This window comes from Ambystoma mexicanum, chromosome 13 (assembly GCF_040938575.1).
Source record: "Ambystoma mexicanum isolate Mex_15411 chromosome 13, UKY_AmexF1_1, whole genome shotgun sequence".
NCBI classification, from domain to species: Eukaryota; Metazoa; Chordata; class Amphibia; order Caudata; family Ambystomatidae; genus Ambystoma; species Ambystoma mexicanum.
The window spans coordinates 543,486,680-543,505,133 of record NC_090938.1 but is presented as its reverse complement, the minus strand read 5'-3'; the positions used below and the strand labels follow the sequence as shown (position 1 = coordinate 543,505,133).

The 18,454-nt window shown below is 46.6% G+C and overlaps 1 protein-coding gene across 4 annotated transcripts in view; it reads left to right on the top strand.

Moving 5' to 3' along the window:
- The window catches only part of GRN (granulin precursor), a 906,558-nt gene that overhangs the window by 518,255 nt on the left and 369,849 nt on the right, over positions 1-18,454 (top strand). For all 4 annotated transcript variants that reach the window (XM_069634286.1, XM_069634284.1, XM_069634287.1 and 1 more), the window contains exons 8-9: positions 508-667; positions 4,407-4,504. In XM_069634286.1, the coding sequence (XP_069490387.1) occupies positions 508-667; positions 4,407-4,504 (258 nt within the window). The remainder of the gene's footprint in view (positions 1-507; positions 668-4,406; positions 4,505-18,454) is intronic.

Here is an 18,454-nt window from a genome sequence, read left to right as displayed (position 1 = left end):
CAGGTTTGCAGGTGGTTTGTGGCCTTGCTTTAGGAGAAAGCAGCTCTTGCTTTACCTATGCAATGTTGGTGTGGAGGCTGGTCTGAGATAGTTGGGGTTTTCAAGTAAACTTGTGTGCTAATAAGCTGTAATATAAGACATTAAGAGTTCTATAGAAAGGCCCAATGGGTGGCAGTAGCACTATGGACAGGTGAGTTATAGAATGTAGCCCCTAGGCAAGGAGAGCAGCCGACTTGAGTGCTAGGGATGAAGAGATCCTGGTGGGGGTTCACATCATAGATGCATGATTGACAGCAGGGTGCTAGGAGAGCTGTAGGAAGGAGTAGGCAAAGTATGGAGCCATGATAGAAGTCAGTGCTCAGGGGCATTTGTTTGGGTCAGGGTGTTGGTTTGTGGAGTTGAAACACAAAGCTCAGAGTATGTACTAAGCTTGTGGGAAGGACAGACAAAGGGGTACACAGGTAAAAGTGGTTGCTGGTGGTTAAAATAGATCTCATTGTATTTCAGGCTGTCTGCTGTGTTGACCACGTGCACTGTTGCCCACCGAGGACCGAGTGTGACCTGATCCGTAGCAAGTGCAACTCTGAGGCCGGTTCCAGCCCGCTGCTTATCAAGACCCCTGCACTGGAATCGCTTGTCATGAAGCCCTGGTCCCTGAAGGAGATTGGTGAGTGGGGCTAGTGGTTGTGCCAGGTGCCATTATAGTATGAAGCATTTAGTACACTTGTCTGAATACTGTCCAGTTTGTGTTTGTGAGAACCTTCTACCTACTGATGGCAGGACACAAAGTATTTGTGGCTCTAACTCTGCCATGGGAGAAGGCCAGGTTAGTCTTTCCCATTCTGTTATTTCTTTGTTCTTTTCTAGTTTATGGCGTAGTTCAGGTTTGTTGTAAGTGTCTTAACCTTGAGTCCTCTAAGCTTTTTGAACCCTCTACAAACACATTTTGAGACTCCTCTTTCTGCTGGTTTTATTGACCAATCCTTGGTATCCGGAACGCTTCTTTAGTAAAACACCTTAATTCTGTTGAATGTCCCCTCTATTTGAAACTGAAATCTAGCCTCTTTTCAGTGTTCCATTTTATGGTTGACATGTTGGTCAGTAGCTTATAAACATATAATATGTTGTTGATTAGGCGTGTCAGGATCTTTTTGATTCCCATTTTCATATCCTATACCTAGTAGCATGCCAATTGTTCTGCTATGGAAGTGCCGACAGCTTTTTTCCCCTTGGCTCCCCCATCAGTTACCATCTACACATTTCTAATTTCCTCCTTTTCTTCTCTGATCCCCTGCATTGTTTTACATTCTCTGCTAAGAGTTCAGTTTTAATTGGCCTTTTTTAACTTTCCCCCTTTAATTATTTTTGCATTCCATATCTAGCCATGTTGCCTTCTAGTTAAACTGTCATGGCTTTCACGCAGCCCAAGAAGAAACTGCAACCTTCCCAGGCGGCTCGGGAACTTCAATTAGACCTCTTACCTGTCCTCCTTGTGTGCACAGATGTTTGATGGGAAGCACTCTGCTACTCTGTTAATTGCAGCTGGGCATTGTGAATCAGTGGCGCGACAGCACCAAATGAGGAAACCTGCAGCTGTGCAGCACATCACCAAATAATAAAATAGACAGTGTGGCGTCCCAAGAAGTCTTCTTGCGGAGGTTGCTAGATCCTAACAGTCCCACCTGTGATGATCTACCAGCAGCTGCTCAGTATTCAGCAACAGACGTAACACTCCTGATGGGAAAGGGAAGTGGACCAAAATTTAAAAACTATCGGATTCAGACAAGCCCGTCCTTCTTGCAAGTTTCTGGCGTACTCCGTTCTGGTTCTGCAGCAAGAGAATAAAAGTATAACCACATTACTGAAAAGACTCCGAAATGATTGACCTTCCGTATTATTCTCTCCCAATAGTAGGTTTGCCTCTATCGGATCAAGGGTTTCTCCTGCATACCTTGTGCTTAGTTTGATAGTTCAAAACAGTGGATTTGCCACACTTTCTTGTGAAAGTCCTGTTTTAAGTACAATTTTATTCATTTATCAATTGTTTCATGTGGACTCATAGTCCCATCATTTATGGTTTCCCCTTCGCTCACTCCAACACGGGTATCAAACCAAGACGCATGTCTGCGTCCAGATTAACTGAATTAGGGCAGACTTCAAGCCCAGCCGTCAACCATAGGACTGACGGCTCTTCACCACCCTACCTCAATTAGGCCATCTTTTTCATACCACCTGCCTTGATAAAGACCCACGCGGTCGAAATGCGTGTCGGCTGACCACAATTGGGACTGAGTCCACATGAAACAATTGATAAAGGAATAAAAATTGTACTTAAAACAGGACTTTCACAAGATGTGTGGCAAATCCACTGTTTTGAACTATCAAACTAAGTGCAGGGTATCTAAGAGAAACTCTTGATCATACAATAAAGGAGGTGTGGGCTTCACCTCAGCCCCTTCCTGTGACCTGTGGATAAAATAATTAGACCCCACTTTTTTATCAGATCTTAGCAAGGACGGTTTTACACCTAGGGCCCAACGGCGTGCCTCTATATCTGATCGCATCTCGGTAAGGCTTAGCGGTTTTTCTTTTTTGAATATTTAATCCAATTTTCTTTGTTTTTAGGTTTTCCTGGTCATTTTGTCACTGTACATTTTTTCATATTTCAGTCCTTCCATTCTGGACTTGGCTGGCTCTTTCCTTCTATACTCTGTTAACTCTATGTACAATTGTACAGCTTTTTCTTTGCTTGTCTTTCATATACTAGACTTCTTCTCTGATGGTCTATGCAACTTGCGTGGCAATATCATTGCTGCGCTTTAATCCGTGCTCACACTTCTCACGCTCAAACATTGCATGCTCTTCTCTTTGACATACACCTGCTCCCTCATGCATAGTTTGTCTTCCGTTCGCCTTGGCAACCGTGCACCCAACAAAATGCAGACTAGGAACATGGACGTAGCAAGGTGCCCTCTATATTCTCAAAGAACCGCTGTTTTGCTGGAGATACGCATGTCTCTGTACTGGCTTGCTCCTGTTCAGCCGTGGAAATGCGATGGATCTGGTATGTTGCTGCTTCAGACGCTTACCCTCGCCTTCATCGCCGCCCAACTAGATTAATTCATGCTGCATTTTAAGTAACAAATGTCCTGCTATTCCTGTGTCAACTGACACGTAAGACCACAACTTACTGCTGGGAACTCCCCAACTCAATCCCCACTTTTCAAAGAGTAACAACTATCTAAACTTTTCTATCTCCAAATGATTCTAAGCTTCATTAATACATTATTCTGTCATACATTTTTTCTTAAATCACTTACCTTTGGTCTCTGCGTTCTGCTAGTGAACTGGCCTAATTACATTTTGGCAGGTTTAGCTTTCAGGAAATCTCTCAAAAGGGCCGTGCTTAGCCCAAGGATCTGAAACCTGCCAGCTTTGGGTCAAAGGCAGTTTAGAACCTTTCTAAAGGTTCCAAACGTCCTTGCCTGCAGATTACAGACCAATGAAGGCTACATTATTTCCCCTCCATCTTCGAATGGGATCAAACCTCCTCCCTCCATCTTTTACATAAGAAAAACTTAGATTTGATTTCTGTATCTGGCACCACCCAAAATCCAGCACTACCTAATTTCTCCACAACTTACCCTTGAATAGGAAACAGCCATCCACCTTGTGGTCCAACATTACCTTTCTCTTACCTCTAGTGGAACTTGCAGACAGGCAGCAAAGGTAGAGACAATGTATTTTCATACAGCTCAAAGAAAAATCACTAAGATACATTGAGTTTGTTACATTAACAATGGCCTACCGAATGGTACATTCCAGAGTCATGGCTTTACAGGACCATCAAGCTTTATGCGATACTGCATGTAAAATGGATCACTTCCATTTCTGGAGTTTTCCATGTAACACTGCCAAATTGTAACACCCTGCATCTCTGTGGTAGTTTTTCCGGATCTCCGAAATCCACCTTAGTGATCTAGTTCAGGGCCTGTAGGTGTGCTGTGCCATGGAATTGTGGCGCCCTTCATCCTCACACAGCCTGATGGGCACTCATGCGTTTGCCAACCAATCACGATTTGTTCTGTGCCACCTCCCGCAGTATGGATGCAGCCCCAGTGATTTCCACGTTGATGGCTACTGTTCTGCATGGTCCAAGATTCGTCATACAAGTCTGCAGGCCTTAAGTAAAATTCCATCAGTCCCCAACTGCAACACACTGTAGCCCAAAAAAGATTGATTGCAAGGTGCTTGCCTTTTTTTAAATATGTTGTATATTTGATGGCGTATTTATTAAAAAAAGGGTTTATTGTGAAGTTGTACACTTATTGGTTTTATTTACATAGATCAAAAACAAAAAAGCATATTCAGCATGGAAGTGATGTTTCTATTTTTCTTCTTCCCAGTTCAAGATGTCCAGTGTAATGATACCACAACCTGCCCAGATGGGGAGACTTGCTGCCGTCTTGCATCTGGGGAGTGGGGTTGCTGCCCCTTGGAAAAGGTAAGAGTCATATGTTTGTCTTTTGCCAAATGCACGTGGCATTAGTAATACTTTTCGGCCAGGTGTGCATTCTTCGTGATATTGTATTTCAGAGAAAATATAGGCATTGAATGTTGAATTTTCCATCTCCTTAGTATCTCACTGATCTTCTGTTTTACTTGGTGTAGCAAAGCAGAGTAGTATTAACACAAGGCACACACTGAAGCTTCTAGATATTGGGGGTAGTTGCAGGATGGGCAACTAGCCTGTCCTGAAAGTCTCTGGGTTTCGTACTTCTCACTCCAGGTATGCCTTCCCAGGTTTGGTCATTCATCACTCTGTATGAGGGGGTAGTGTCCTCGGCTTCTTGTGCCAGATTTCAGGGAGACCCTTCAGCTGGTTCTCTGAGCCCTGCATACCCTTACCCATTCGGCCTAGACAGTGGTGTAAGCTTAGGCTAGACAAGGCGGAGATGTGCGAGCTTCCACCAAGAGGTTTGCTGCCAAGCTTCTCTACAGGTTGTGTTAGTGTACCGTCTTTACCCATCTTCCCTCTCTATTTTTTAGAATGTTTGTGTGCACTTTTTTAATCACATGTGCAACCAAGTGATGCAGTGGGCTACTATTGTGAGCAAGTATAGCCAGCAACTGTGTGGTGGTGGGGGGGCTGAGAATTTACTTTATTTTGCTTTATATATAAAAGCATACACTACAGATTGTATTTGGGTGATCACTGAAGTTTCAGATTAGTCTGAAGAACAGAAGCACTAGAGCTGGGTTTCGCTGCCAAAAAAGAAACGTGGGCCACAAACCTGATTGTAATTTCCAGAATTAAGAGTGAATTTTCTAAAACGGGGAAAAAATCATTTTGTCGGCCTCTTCTAGGAAGGCAAAACCAAAGGGTCTTAGAAAATATCCAAGAGTTTATTGTGATAAATGCATCGGATATATAACGCAAGTTTTTTTAAATTTTTAAGCAAGGAAGAGCTCCAGCAAGAAGCAATGTTCCAACGAGTAAGGCTTCAGTATGTTTCTATTTTAAGCACCACAAACACTCTTAAAAATGTTTTGGAGCTTGTTAAAGGAAATAACCCATCGTTCTATATAAAATTTCCGTAAGCAACACTCAGTGATTGCCGAAGTAGAACAGCTTTATTACTACCAAATCACAGTAATAATGTTCAGACGTAACGTAGCTAAAACTAGCACACATTGGTAATTACCATCCGATTGCGCAGCAGCAATGAACACCACCTCGCCCGCGAGGTCTATGGATTCCCGTGTAAAGGCAATGGAAGAGAACTTAATTTGCAAGATGTTAAAAGCACAACACAATCACTGCTCCACTGCCTCACGTAAAAGCAAATATATGTTCTCTTCCTTAGCCTTCGATGTAAATGAAAAGAATGGCCAAGTAAGCCAAGCATGTTAAAATGTCAGCCCTAACCGAAGCACTGCTCTTAAAGCGATCGTTTAGAGAGAATACAATTTGGACGGGAAAATGAAACTTACTTTGCTGTCACTCGCAGCAGAAAAGACAATAACGTGAATGGTCGAAACAAACGCCAACACTAATCTTAAAATAATTTCAGATACATACATAGTTTAAAGTTTCTAGATGAATAGGTTTTCAGCTTTATGGCCAACAAAAAGGGCCATGAAAGCAGATGGTCCGGTAGCAGGCAAAAAGTGTTAAAACATTGAAAGGCACTTTGACTAGTCTTAAAATTCTCGCTTATGTGTAATCGAGATGTCCAAGTTAAAGATGTTGTGCCTTCTCTCCCCACAAAGCGGCCACATTATCCAACAGACACATATGCTAAACGTGTTTATTCCCAGCAAGACCAACCTTACTCGTCAACTAGTGTTCGTGATCTCAATATATGATCATGGCTTTTGTTTCGGCGAAAATAGCGTTTCCTGTGTCCTCACACTCCACAGAGAGGCCATGAAAACAAATGTTCAAATATGCAAACGTTGTTTAAATAGTCAAATGACAGCCACTGGTCTTAAAATGATCTAACTCCTTTTTTTTTAATGCACTTCATGATGGGTTCTTTCTGTTTTCCAGTGCTGTAAAAGAGCAAGACGGTCTGTTCGCTGTGCCACACCGTTTGCTTTGCTGGACTGTGCCAGGGTTCATAGGTGGCAAGGAATGGATATCCTTTTGGCTTGTGCACTGCTTCAATGACCAAATTCACCACTGTGACTCTGGGTGACCCAAATATTATGCATCACTGAAGAGGGATGGCTACAAGGGCTTGAATACATTAAAGACCACTCGCAAAGCCCTGGACTGCCCCCACGAGCATCACTTTACAGCCCACCATGCCATTGCAGAAGGGGAAAGACTAAGGTTGCAGAATTGAAAACCTTCCAGCTATCTACCTCCAGTTCTGCTTGTGTCACCTTGAGTGGCACAGGTATGCCCAGCCATGGTGCCTAGACCTGTTTGCATAGAGATGCAGGCAACAACTCGCTGAGGCCCAATGAGGCTAAAACATGTCTGGGGTTGCTTGTGTTCTGGTGCAGAATGGGTGTGATCCAGGAGTTTGGCTGAACTGCTCTTTTTGGGCTGGGCCCAAGCCTGACTTGCACATGGTCTTTTCCCTTCTATAATGGCACTGCAGGCAGAAATACGACGGTCTGCAGGACTGCAGTGCCCGGAGCAATGCCACAGCCTTCAACCTTTTTAGTTTTGCTTGACACTCGGTGGGGCTCCATGGCAGCTACAAGTATGGTTAGCAGATGAATTGCATGCCACTGAGAACACACTATACCATTCTGTGCTTTGCTTATACTTTAGTTTAATTTGAGTCCATTGTATTCCATTCAAGTGACCCACAAAGCAATTAATGGAAATCTGAGAGCACCAGGCTGGGGCATATGGTGTCTCTGATGGCATATGTCATCTGATAACCTAACCTTGGGCTGAGATCTTGGAGACAAAAGAACGATCGCTACCTTCGTTAAACCTTCACACATGCATCACGTTAAGTTTGACTGATAATGAGCATTCTGTTTAAAGGAGTAGGCGCAATCTGAGCTGATTTATAAAACCCAGAAAAACGACAAAACATTCATGCATAGGCATGTCCACATTTTAAAATGGTTGAGCACAGCTGCAAAGTTGAAAAGGGAAACTGCAATGCAATCGTTTTTGGTCGTTCTGTCTGGCATTCTGGGCCACGCTTAGTTGCAACCCCTCTTCATCCTCCCTATCTTTAACACTTACCCAAAATCATTTTTCTATTATCCCTACCTTTACCATAACACCTACCTTAACCCTATCAAGGCTTAATCAAGGCAATCGCAAGGCCACTAAACCCTTGCAGCACTGCATTTTTGGCAAATTTTTCAGCTGCATTTTCTGACTACTTTTTGCTTGCCGACTTTGTCCACTGCAGAGGTATTTTCACCACTTTTTTTCCACGGACTACATTTTTGTTGCCATTATTTTCACTGGATACCCTTTCCACATGATTGTAACTCAGACTTCTCAATGTTGTGGAGTCTACCCCCCATTTTACCTTACTTGTATATGGCGCTCCAATACAGGCGCATAAACAATATAACAGCCAAAACTACAACCTACAAACCGGAGAAAGAGAACTGGTCAGAAAGAAAATTAAACTAACATCAAAGTCAGTAATCAACTTCAAGTCTGATGAAACTCTCGCCATGTCATTACATATGGACAAGAAGAATGGCAGATTACTTGTACCCCACCAGAATACAGTCCCTGCCCTTCTGGGTACTCCACTGTTCAATCTTGATCCTTCGGATGATATCCGACATTCTTGCGACACCTGGCAGTCTTTTGCCATAGCCATGACAGTACTTTGTTCCACAGGGCATCCTTAGGTTCATGTCCCACAGAAGGCTCCATATTAGTGATAATGAAATTTCTGTAGCCAATAAGTCTTTCAAGAGCTCATAGGCTATTGGAGGCATGATATATTTACCAGTGCGAAGATTTCTGGGGAGTCAATCTTTTAGGTCAGTGATGTGTTGAATTGGTATCTTTCCTTTGTTCCGCAAAATTAACAAAGGTGGTTGTACTTGCTTTCCATCTGGGTCAGGCTTATTTATTTGTAGGGCGCTGAAGCCCACATGCATCAGGGCACAGAAACACAGGGACCAGCAACAAAAAGACTGGACAGGTGACCAAGGTGGGCAAAAGCAGGGCATGTTCTATTTCAGAGAGGCATGATTGTAGAGAGCATTAGTTGAAAAGGACAGCTTTCAATCTCTGGCGAAAGGGATTGTATTCCTTTACCAGCCTGAGCTTCAAAGGGAAGGTAGGCCAGATTTTCGAAGCCTTGAAGGAGAAGGATCTGCCTAGACAACTGGAGAGTGCAAATTTAGCGATGTTGACCAGTGCCAAGGCAGAGGAGCAAAGCTTCCTTGGTGGCTCATAAAAGGACACCAGTTCTTTAATATAGACTGGGGCAGTACTGTATAAAGATCTGTGGGCCAGAGAGGCAGTCTTAAATTCCAGCCGGTAGGCCACAGGGAGCCAATGGAGATCTTGCCGGCTATCAGAAAAATGATCTCTTCTAGCTTTCTTCGTGATAATACGAACTGCATCATTTTGAAGAGTGTGGAGGGCATGGATGTTTTTCTTGTTGGCCCCAATCAATAATGCATTGCCATAGTCCAGTCTGGATATCACAACCATACGTGCCACTGAGGAGCAACTAGATGCTGACAAAGGGACACAGGTTTCTCAGCAGCCTAAGGTAGTAGGAACCATTTTTACTGTCTGGTTGCTATGAGTGGCTGCACAAAGCAAAGGATCAAGATAGAAGCCCAGAGTTTTAACACTCTGAGACCGGAATTGGACAACTGAGAATGGAGAATGATCGGTAGCTGGGGTCTAATTTTGCTCGAGCATACTTGGTGCCAAATACCAACAGCTCAGCCTTAGCCCCATTCAGACACATCCAGTTGTTGCTCATCCAGATCTCAACGTGAAGATTGATGGTCTGAAGGGCGACGTCCTTGGCATAATCCCCTGATAACCAAAGAGCTAGCTTGGTGTCATCAGCATAGTTCGAGAAGTACACTCCAAGCTCATCCAACGGGTAACAAAAAGGTTGAATATAAAGGTTGAACAGTAGGGGGGGACATACATGCTCCCTGAGGGACCCCACAGGAAATGGGGGGCGGGAGGAGGGAGAAGTGGCCTCACACCAGACGACACCTGCAAATTATGTAGTCCCTTCCTCCATGTCATGTGTTTTATATCCCCTGGTTGTTTGATACCCTTCTGCTCTACATTTGTCTGACGGGATTTATCCATATTTGTACTCTTCCCATCCGCTAGAGCTTGGTTTTTCCCCTAGGAACCAATAACCGTTTGTGATATCTGATCTCATCTCCAGTCTGATCCTGTTGGCAAGCTTTATCCACTTTCACTGGCTGAAATTGCACTGCCAGCTTATCTATCACATCTATCCAATAGCAGAAGTCTGTAAAATCTTTACATAAATTAAGCTCTCCAATTCGCCTGTCCCTAATAGGCAGCCATTGTCGTACTGCTTGGGTCAAACTGACCGGGATGTCCATCTCTAGGCTCTAACACTGGAGAGTCTTGCACAGGAGATTCCCCCATTGAATTTCCTGATGTGGATGGATTACTAGATGGTTCATTAGTAAACCTCCTAGATGGCCTAATAATATCAGACCCTTGAACACATCCTTCAAGAGTGTTCTTCTCAGGGCGACCCATCCTCTGCTGTCGGTCTCATCAATACAGGATTCACCAGCTTCAGCTAAAGGGACCTGCAAACAACCAATGTCATCCGCATCTATAGCCATGCGTGGGCCCGAAATATCTGCTTCCTTTGTGCATGCCATGCCCTGCGCTACATGATTATTCCTGAGCGGAGTAGTCTTACATGTAGACATTGAAGGAGAAGAGTTTGTACACACTTGGCTAACATTGGCTCCAATATTAAACAAATTATGCGAGAAATCTATACATCTAGGTACTGGTTAGATGGGAGCTTTACCTGTTTTTCTGACTGACTCTCAAGGCGAAGATTTTAACATATTAAAAGTACAAAAGCAGACATTACGGACGGTGTGTAGGTTTTGCAAGATACCAGGTATTGAGGAAATTATTGCACATCTAGTAATGACTTGTACGGGGGTAGTTGCTCTACCTACCGTCTACTTGTGTAAACTGTTTCAGTTGGCAACCTCGGACTCGGACCTAAATGCTTCTTGGAACATATGCCTGGCAGAGCAAACCACATCCATAGTAATTGGTATTACCTCTTTTATTAGAGCGCTCAATTTAGGAGTTTTAGCATGTTTCACAGTTTTGACATATGTTTTAGTATTGTATGATTGATAATGGAATTATTGTATCACTGATTTTAACCACAAATGTACTTGTCGCATTTATTTACTATATTTGTAGCTCTGTAATAAAGGTTGACAACTCTTCAACCGAACAAAAAAATAAAATTAAATTAAGCTGAAATTGCAATTCGCTCAAATGTGAACATAAACAGCCCTCCAACTCAATCAGATATTCTCCTTGGCGTAGTACCACTCGCCCAAGAAGCACCAGCACAAAAAAGGCCACATCACATCAACCACGCTATCACGGCAATGGAGCACAGACTAAGGAAGCACCGGCCAGGAGCGAGCCACAGTAAGGAAAGACCTGCAAGCTGATCAAACCACCATGCCCAGACAGTCCGGAGCGCCAGGAGAAGAGCTGGAAAATGGTCACACTGGCAATCCGCCAGGGTGCCCCCAGTGTTCCCACCCCCTAGGTGGGGGAACACTGTCGCGGTGTACTACAGCAGGTCGCTGCACACCGGCCAACAAGCCGCACCGCGCAAGTGAACGCACAGTCAAGCGCACACGTCACCGGCAGCCTCCTCCCTCACCCTGACCCCCACTATAATCCTAAGGTATTTGCCACAGGTGGTCTACTCCTCCTTGTGAATTCTTATCCCTTTCTTTAAATGTTCTCCTCCTCTCCTCCCTGAGCGTTTCTCCAATCTTTTTTCTCGTGACTCTTATCGAGCTCATCCTCATTCCTCAGTTCTTTTCAGTGCCTGTTCTCCTTCACATCCTACTCCTCACTCTCCTCGATAAACCCCTTTGTTGGCCTTCAACTCCTCCTACCTCCACTCTTGTCTGGCTACCTCTTGCCAGCCTCCTTTCTGCAGCTCTTCCACCATATCCTTCAGCTTTTGTCTCCAACTTTGCCTGAACACTCGCCCACTGCAACTTACCAGGTCTGCACTTCTGCACCCCCTTTCACTTGTCCTGGGAGAAAGCCCTTTATGTAAGGGCTTGGTCTTCAGTGGCTCCTTATTGATAGTCTGAATAGAGTGACGTGACTGTTCTGGGCATGCTCAGTCTGTGATGCCCTTTAGCTCGGAACGCTTGGGAGGAAGTTATCAAATAGTCCAGTCACCATCTTGAATTAATTTCAAGAATGTTCTCCCTATGAAGTGGGGTGCGGCTCCTGCAGGCTCGCTGCCTGTTGCTGATGGATTCCTTCCCTCTGAAGGGATGTCATTTTGGCTCTCATCTGCGGCCTTCAGGCCAGTGTCCGTTTAAGTGTTGAGCATTCCTATTGAGGTGATCTCTATGGGGAAGAAATGTATAGCTGTCCGGTTGCTGACATGGGTGAGGGCTGCTCTTCTTTCTGCTACGTTGTTAAATGGAACTGCAGTGCTCTGGGTTATGTGAGAAACCAGAAGGTGTCTCGCCAGCTAGTCCCTGGGGGTCTCTCTCAGGTGGCCAGGGTACGGCCATATCCTTTGGATCCCGACCCTGTGGTTGGACCAGTGCGGGAGCATCACCTGAGTAGGGGGGGGGGTCTTGTGCACAAACACTTACACACGGACAGCCCACTTTGGGAGAAAATAGACTCCCACCCGAAACATGTACCTGACATGCCCCACTACTATGGTCAGGCAAGGTCAGCAATTAGTGATAACCATTCACACCCGACTTCCATTAAACTTCCCCACACGGATAAAAGGCGGAGCATGAGAGCACACTGAGCGAGGCAAAGCACTCAAAGGAACAGCAGTTTCGAGATGGCAGCTGAGAGAGGGAAGAAAGACGGCAACCCATGAAGGCTGCACACGGAGGGAGATGCACTTGACCTTTCCGGTGGAAAGCCGTTACCTTTTGGATTTCAGAGCAGAAGGCCAATAAACCAGATGGAATAATCCTGTACTGTGTCAGATACCCAGGGCCTTTCCGCATGGCTGATCGAGTCGGAGAAAAACAGCAGCCGCTGTGGTACCGTCCTTTGCCCCAAGATCAAAGAAAGGTCAACACAGCCGGCGAGTTTGGAAAACCGATGCAAGACCGGTCTGTGTTAAAGTTAAGGTTGCAAGCGGCAACCTTGTATACAAAGAGCAAGGATAAAGATTGCTGCACGCCTGTAATGAAAGACGCAAAGACAGCCTAACAGCTGATGGATGTTTGAACTGTAGCAAAGAAGATGCAATATTCGTGACAGAGTAGTCCGCCACGCGAGTATGCTCACTCGAAGGTCTATGTAAGATATTGAGCCGAGAAGTGGCAGAAACGAAAGTAAAAGATAAAGAATAAAAATTGGTGTGATTCGAAGTGATCCTGCGACGGTTTAATCAAAACCCATCGCACAATCGAAAGTCTTTGGTTTTTGATACAAAGTGATCTGAGCCCAAATGAGGGAGATCCATGGTCCGAGCCCGAACAAGGGAGACCAATTGCGAACCTGTGAATGTGAAAATCATGAGACTGGCAGAAGGTGCTGATACCTATACTTTGAATGGTTTCCTTGTGGCCAAGAAGCCACAGTGTGTGACGCTGCAACGTGCCGCCTTGTCCCGTGATGAAAACATGGGGAAGGGAAGCCAGCTGCTCAACTATCCTGACATATTATTTCTTGAACACTTCTTTTGCCTACATTGTTGTCCCACACATTTTGTATTTGGAAGTAAGGATTGGCAATAGCTTTTAGTATAGAACCTTTTTATTTTGACAGACTCCACTAGGACTGCGTTATTATTATTTGATGGTCGTAGCTTGCTCCCATTCTTAGATTTAGGAGAGTGGTGTGTGTAGTTTAGGTTTTGTTCCTTGGATTAAATGCGGGTTATGGAACCTTTTAAAGAATAGATACAGTAATGATCCAGTCCTCTTTGATGTTAAGTTTGACCTGGACACTGTAGGTGCTTTTTGAATGTGTGAGCACTCGTGGGCATGTGTGATGTGGTGTTTGGCCTATGATGGGCGTAATTGTAATTCTAACACGGACCTTGTCCTTGGGCTCTTTTAGAGGGTCCTTGTTGTACTTAAATAATATGTCAGTACCTACACAAGAATGGTTGCTTTGGTGGTGGCGCATAACCTATTGAAATATGCCATTGTGTTGACAGTTGTTAGTGGAAAGTGAGGGCATTATTGTTAATTGGATGTTTAGTTTTTTGCCCTATTTTTTTTCCCCCTGAACCGTGGCGGACTGGCTGGTGGTTCGTATTTTAATACAGGTATGTATTTTTGCACTAATTTGTATCTGTGAAATGGGGTTCATGAAAGTTGGCTTAAACTAATTTCAAATTTTTGTGTTTTTGGTTTACATTTTGCTGTCAATTCTCTTGTTTTAACAAAATGTGTTATAACAATTTTAAATGTATGCAGGGATTATGTGCATTCCAATATGTCCGATGAATGCAAATTTAGGGATCATTTGTTAACGTGGAAATGGTAATGTAGCCCTGAAGAGGACCTTTTTGCAAGGTCGAAACATGTGTTGGCAACACCTTTTTGGACAAGAGCCCAACATTATGTAGAAACGTTTACTTTTGAAGAACACATTAGCTAAATTTGTAATTAAGCGGATTTGGAGCATTTGGTCTAGTACTCTGTTGGTATCAGATGGATCTTGGCAAGATGCAGCAGCAGGGCTTCCTCGCGGCTTTCTTTGGCTCGGTTGCTTCTTGGTTCCAGGACAGCCAGGATGTGTCCTTTCTACCTTCTGTGGGTCCACATCTGTGCAGACGGCCATGAAAGACTACGCTTGCAAACATATGGGTGCACTCTCTCAAACTCGTGATGTCCAACCAATCATTGGGTGGTTGTCGGTGTCAAACATTTCCTTGGCTTTCCCTCAGGATGTGGATTCTGCAGGATTACAGGCCTCTTAAGGAATTGTTGGGGAGAATTTTTCTTTGTGCCAATTGCGTTTTACTTTAGAGACCCCCAGCTCGTTCGCTGGACTGAGGGCTTTTGGCTTTTTCTCCTTATTGTGACTTTCTCACCGACTTAATATCCTCACTATGATTTTCTATGTTCTCCAGCATGGGGTCTGGCATAGATTCACATACTCATAAATATTTCCCGTCATCAGGCTGGGAATCCTCAGTAAAAGAAAAAAATAAGTTTCAGTTTTGTTTCTGAACTGTCTTTCTCCTAATAACCAATTGCTGGTCTCTGGGTCATACTGTTCCCAGCCAATGACTGCTCTCTACCTAAGTCCCTCCTCTGGCAGCCACCTTCAGAATTTTACCGCACAGTCAAGTGTTGGGAGTCCTTGTGCTTAGCTCTTGAGCTTTTACTGTGTATTTTCAGAGTTTGCTCTTCTATTTTTTTGTTCAAATTGAGCCTCAAGCTCCACCGATTCATCTTCCGATTAATGGGGATCCATTCCGGAAATCTGTACGCCCGACATAGGGCGAGTTTTCGTCAAATTTCACTTCAGGGAGGATTCCAGAAGATCTTGGAGGCCTACCCCCCGTGGTCATGGCCAAAGACAAAGACTTGATGCCTCTGTTTAGGATCTGCCTAGGATGTGGACTACAGAAGGTCTTCAAGGAGGATGGGCACTCCCGGTGCCTCTACTGCATGCACGCAGATAAATCGCACATCGAGGAGACCTGTGCGTTCTGCAATGACATGTCCTCCCAGACCATGAAGGACCATCACAAGTGACTCGCTGACTGGCTGGAGTCGAAGAGGTCGGCGGCAGGTGAGCCCCCGGCAACGTACTTCTCCCAAGAGAAAATCTGGCGGTCTTCTAAGACCTTTGAGGGCGCTCCGGCGACCCAACATAAGGCAAAGCACTGCAAGTCCGCGGGCACTGGGAGCGCCTTTTGTACGGGCTCCTCGGCTGCCTGGCCGGACGCAGCATCGCAGACGCAGTCAACCATGAGCCAATGCTCCGGCTCGATGAAAAGGAAGTCTGACAATCCGGGTAAGTTCCTGGAGAAGGCAGGGTCGGCTCCAATGGAGAAAGCCAAGGAGAGCGAGGCGGTGGCCCTCAACCCACAGTGAAGGCCTCGGACGCACCTAACGTTGTGAAGGCCCAGGTTTACCAGACTGAGGCTTCGATTGAGGGAGTGGTAGCATCCCTGGCAAAGACCGCGGAGGTTGCCCCAGTGGCGAATGCCCCCAAGCGAAGAGTTTCCCTGCCCAGGCGGAGGGAATTGTCTTTCACGCCCATCGATAAGACCCCCGTGAAGCCCCAGGGCGAGAAGAGGGGGGGCACGATAGTCCTACCGGACTGGGAGATCTCCTCCGAGGACGAGCTTTCGGGCCTCAAATCAGTTCTTGACAAGAAGTTCGTCGAGGCCAGAGCCTACGGGAAGGATCCCGACGAGGTGGACGTGGAGAGTGATGAGGGAGTTGACTAGGAACAGCAGATCGACTAGGAGCCAGAGGACACTATGCTGCTGCTGATGCTCCCTTTGCAACCGTTGCCACCACCGACTGACCGATCGGAGGACATCTTGCTAGCAAGGATGCCTTTGCCTCCGGCGGACGACCCAGCAGTGGCCCTCCATCCAAGTGGAGGTGGGTCCATCCACCCCTGCCATCCTTCACCTGCATCCCCTCCACCAAGGGATGAGACGGAGACAGACGGCGACGACGAGGACAGATGACTGCAGCGACGACGGAACTAATCTCCCGATGAAATTGGCTCCTTTCATGCCAGGATCGCTAGTGCCTCAGAGCTTTTTCAGCTATGCCCCGAAGAGCAGGAGGAGGGATTAATTTATCAGCGAGCAGAGGCCGAGATCCCAAAGTTGGATGACCTCTGGGACGAAGGGCTGGCCTTCTTGAAGAACCCATCCTCGGCCCCGGCGAAGAGACAGTACAAGAAGTAGTAGTGGGTCACAGACTGCACCTATGTGCCTCAGAGCGCAGCCGTCCCCAGATTCGGTGGTCTCCGCATCGGCCAAGAAGAAATCTGCTGGGTGGGACAGCATCGAACTCCACTTCCCCACTGGACGGCAAGGGCAAGAAGCGGGACACCATGGGGCGTCGGGTCATCTCGTCGGCGACGACCATTAAGGCGGTCAATGCTCTCGCTATCGTGGCCCGCTACGATAGGGAGCTGTAGTTTAAAATTGCCCCCCTCCGGGACTTCCTCCCAAACGACAAGAGGGCAGAAGCCCTTGATCTTGCAAGAAGGCGAGGTGGCTTCAGACCATGCCATCACGGTGGCCACGGACCTCGCCAACACCTGTTTCTGCCAGATGGGTAACAGCGTCTGCCTTCGCTGGCGTGGCTGACTCAGGGCCACCGATTTCAGTCGGGACTTACAGACTAGGGTACTGGACATGCCCTTCACAGGAACAACTTATTCGGCAAGGGAGTGGACGAGTCACTGCAGGCCATCAAGGCAGACACCGACGGCCCGTGCCTTGAGCACACTGACGGCTGTCCTTTCGGCCCTCCGGAGGCAAGTCGCAAGGTGCCTCCAAAGGATTCGGCGGCAGCTCATCTGCATACCGTCAGTCGGCCCGTTCTTCGTCCCAGGAAGCCTACAGATGCCGCAACAAGGCCAGAGGACCTCATTGTCGCCAAGGGCCCAGGGTTGCGAAACAGGACTGAACCGGCTGTGACGTCGGGCCACGAACAGAGCACCCCCGGTAGGAGGCCGGCTGGTGAGCTTCGTCGGCATGTGGAGGTCCATCTCCGACGGTTGGGTGCTGTATGCCCTGGCTCACAGACTCACTCTGGAGTGCCAAGGGAAGTGTCCCTGTTTTCCATCGGTGGCCAGGAAAGAAAACCACATTCCGCAGCTTCTGCTGGAGGTGCGAGCAATGCTAAAAAAGGGAGCAATCGAACTCGTCCCATAAAGGTTCCGGGGCTCTGGAGTTTACTCGCTGTACTTCCTTGTCCGAAAGACTGGCGGTTGGCGGCCCATTTTAGATCTTTGCCACCTCAACAAATACATAAAATCCTTGAAGTTCCGGATGGTCGCCCTCCAGCACGTGCTGGGACAGCTGGAGGAAGGGGACTTCCTGTCGTCGCTGTACTTGGAGGATGCCTACTTCCACATTCCCATTCACAAGGGACATCAAAAGTTTCTGCGCTTCGCGGTCCAAGGGTGGAACTACCAATTCGAGGCCCTTCCCTTCGGGTTGAAGTCGGCCCCAAGGGTCTTCAGCAAGTGCCTCGCGCCGGTGGCGGCACAGCTGCGCCTGCAGGGGATCCATGTCTAGCCCTACCTGGACAATTGGCTCATCCTAGCAAAGTCAAAGGAACTGTTGGACACACAATTTGGACCGTCCACCTGTTCATGGAACTGGGGTTCTCGATAAACTATGCAAAGTCCTGCTTGGAGCCATCTCAGGACACTCTGTTCCTGGGAGCCAGACTCAGCAGGGTGGCATGCCTAGTGCACCGTCGGAGGACAGGATAAAGGCCATCCTGGGCAAGGTACAATGGCTGTTGACCATGAAGATTGCCAGGGTGGGGTCCATCAAGTCCCTGCTCGGCATGATGTCGTCATGCATCTACCTCATCTGGCTGTGCAGGTTGCAGATGCGGCCTCTGCAGGAGTTCTTCGATGCTCGTTGGTGGCAAGCAGTGGGAAGCTTCGAGGACAAGATCGCCTCAATGAGACATTCCGTTGAGCGATTCGGTGATGGGGTGTCCGCATCTCGCGGCGGGCACAGACTTAAAAACCCCGCTGCATCCAGAGACGGACGCC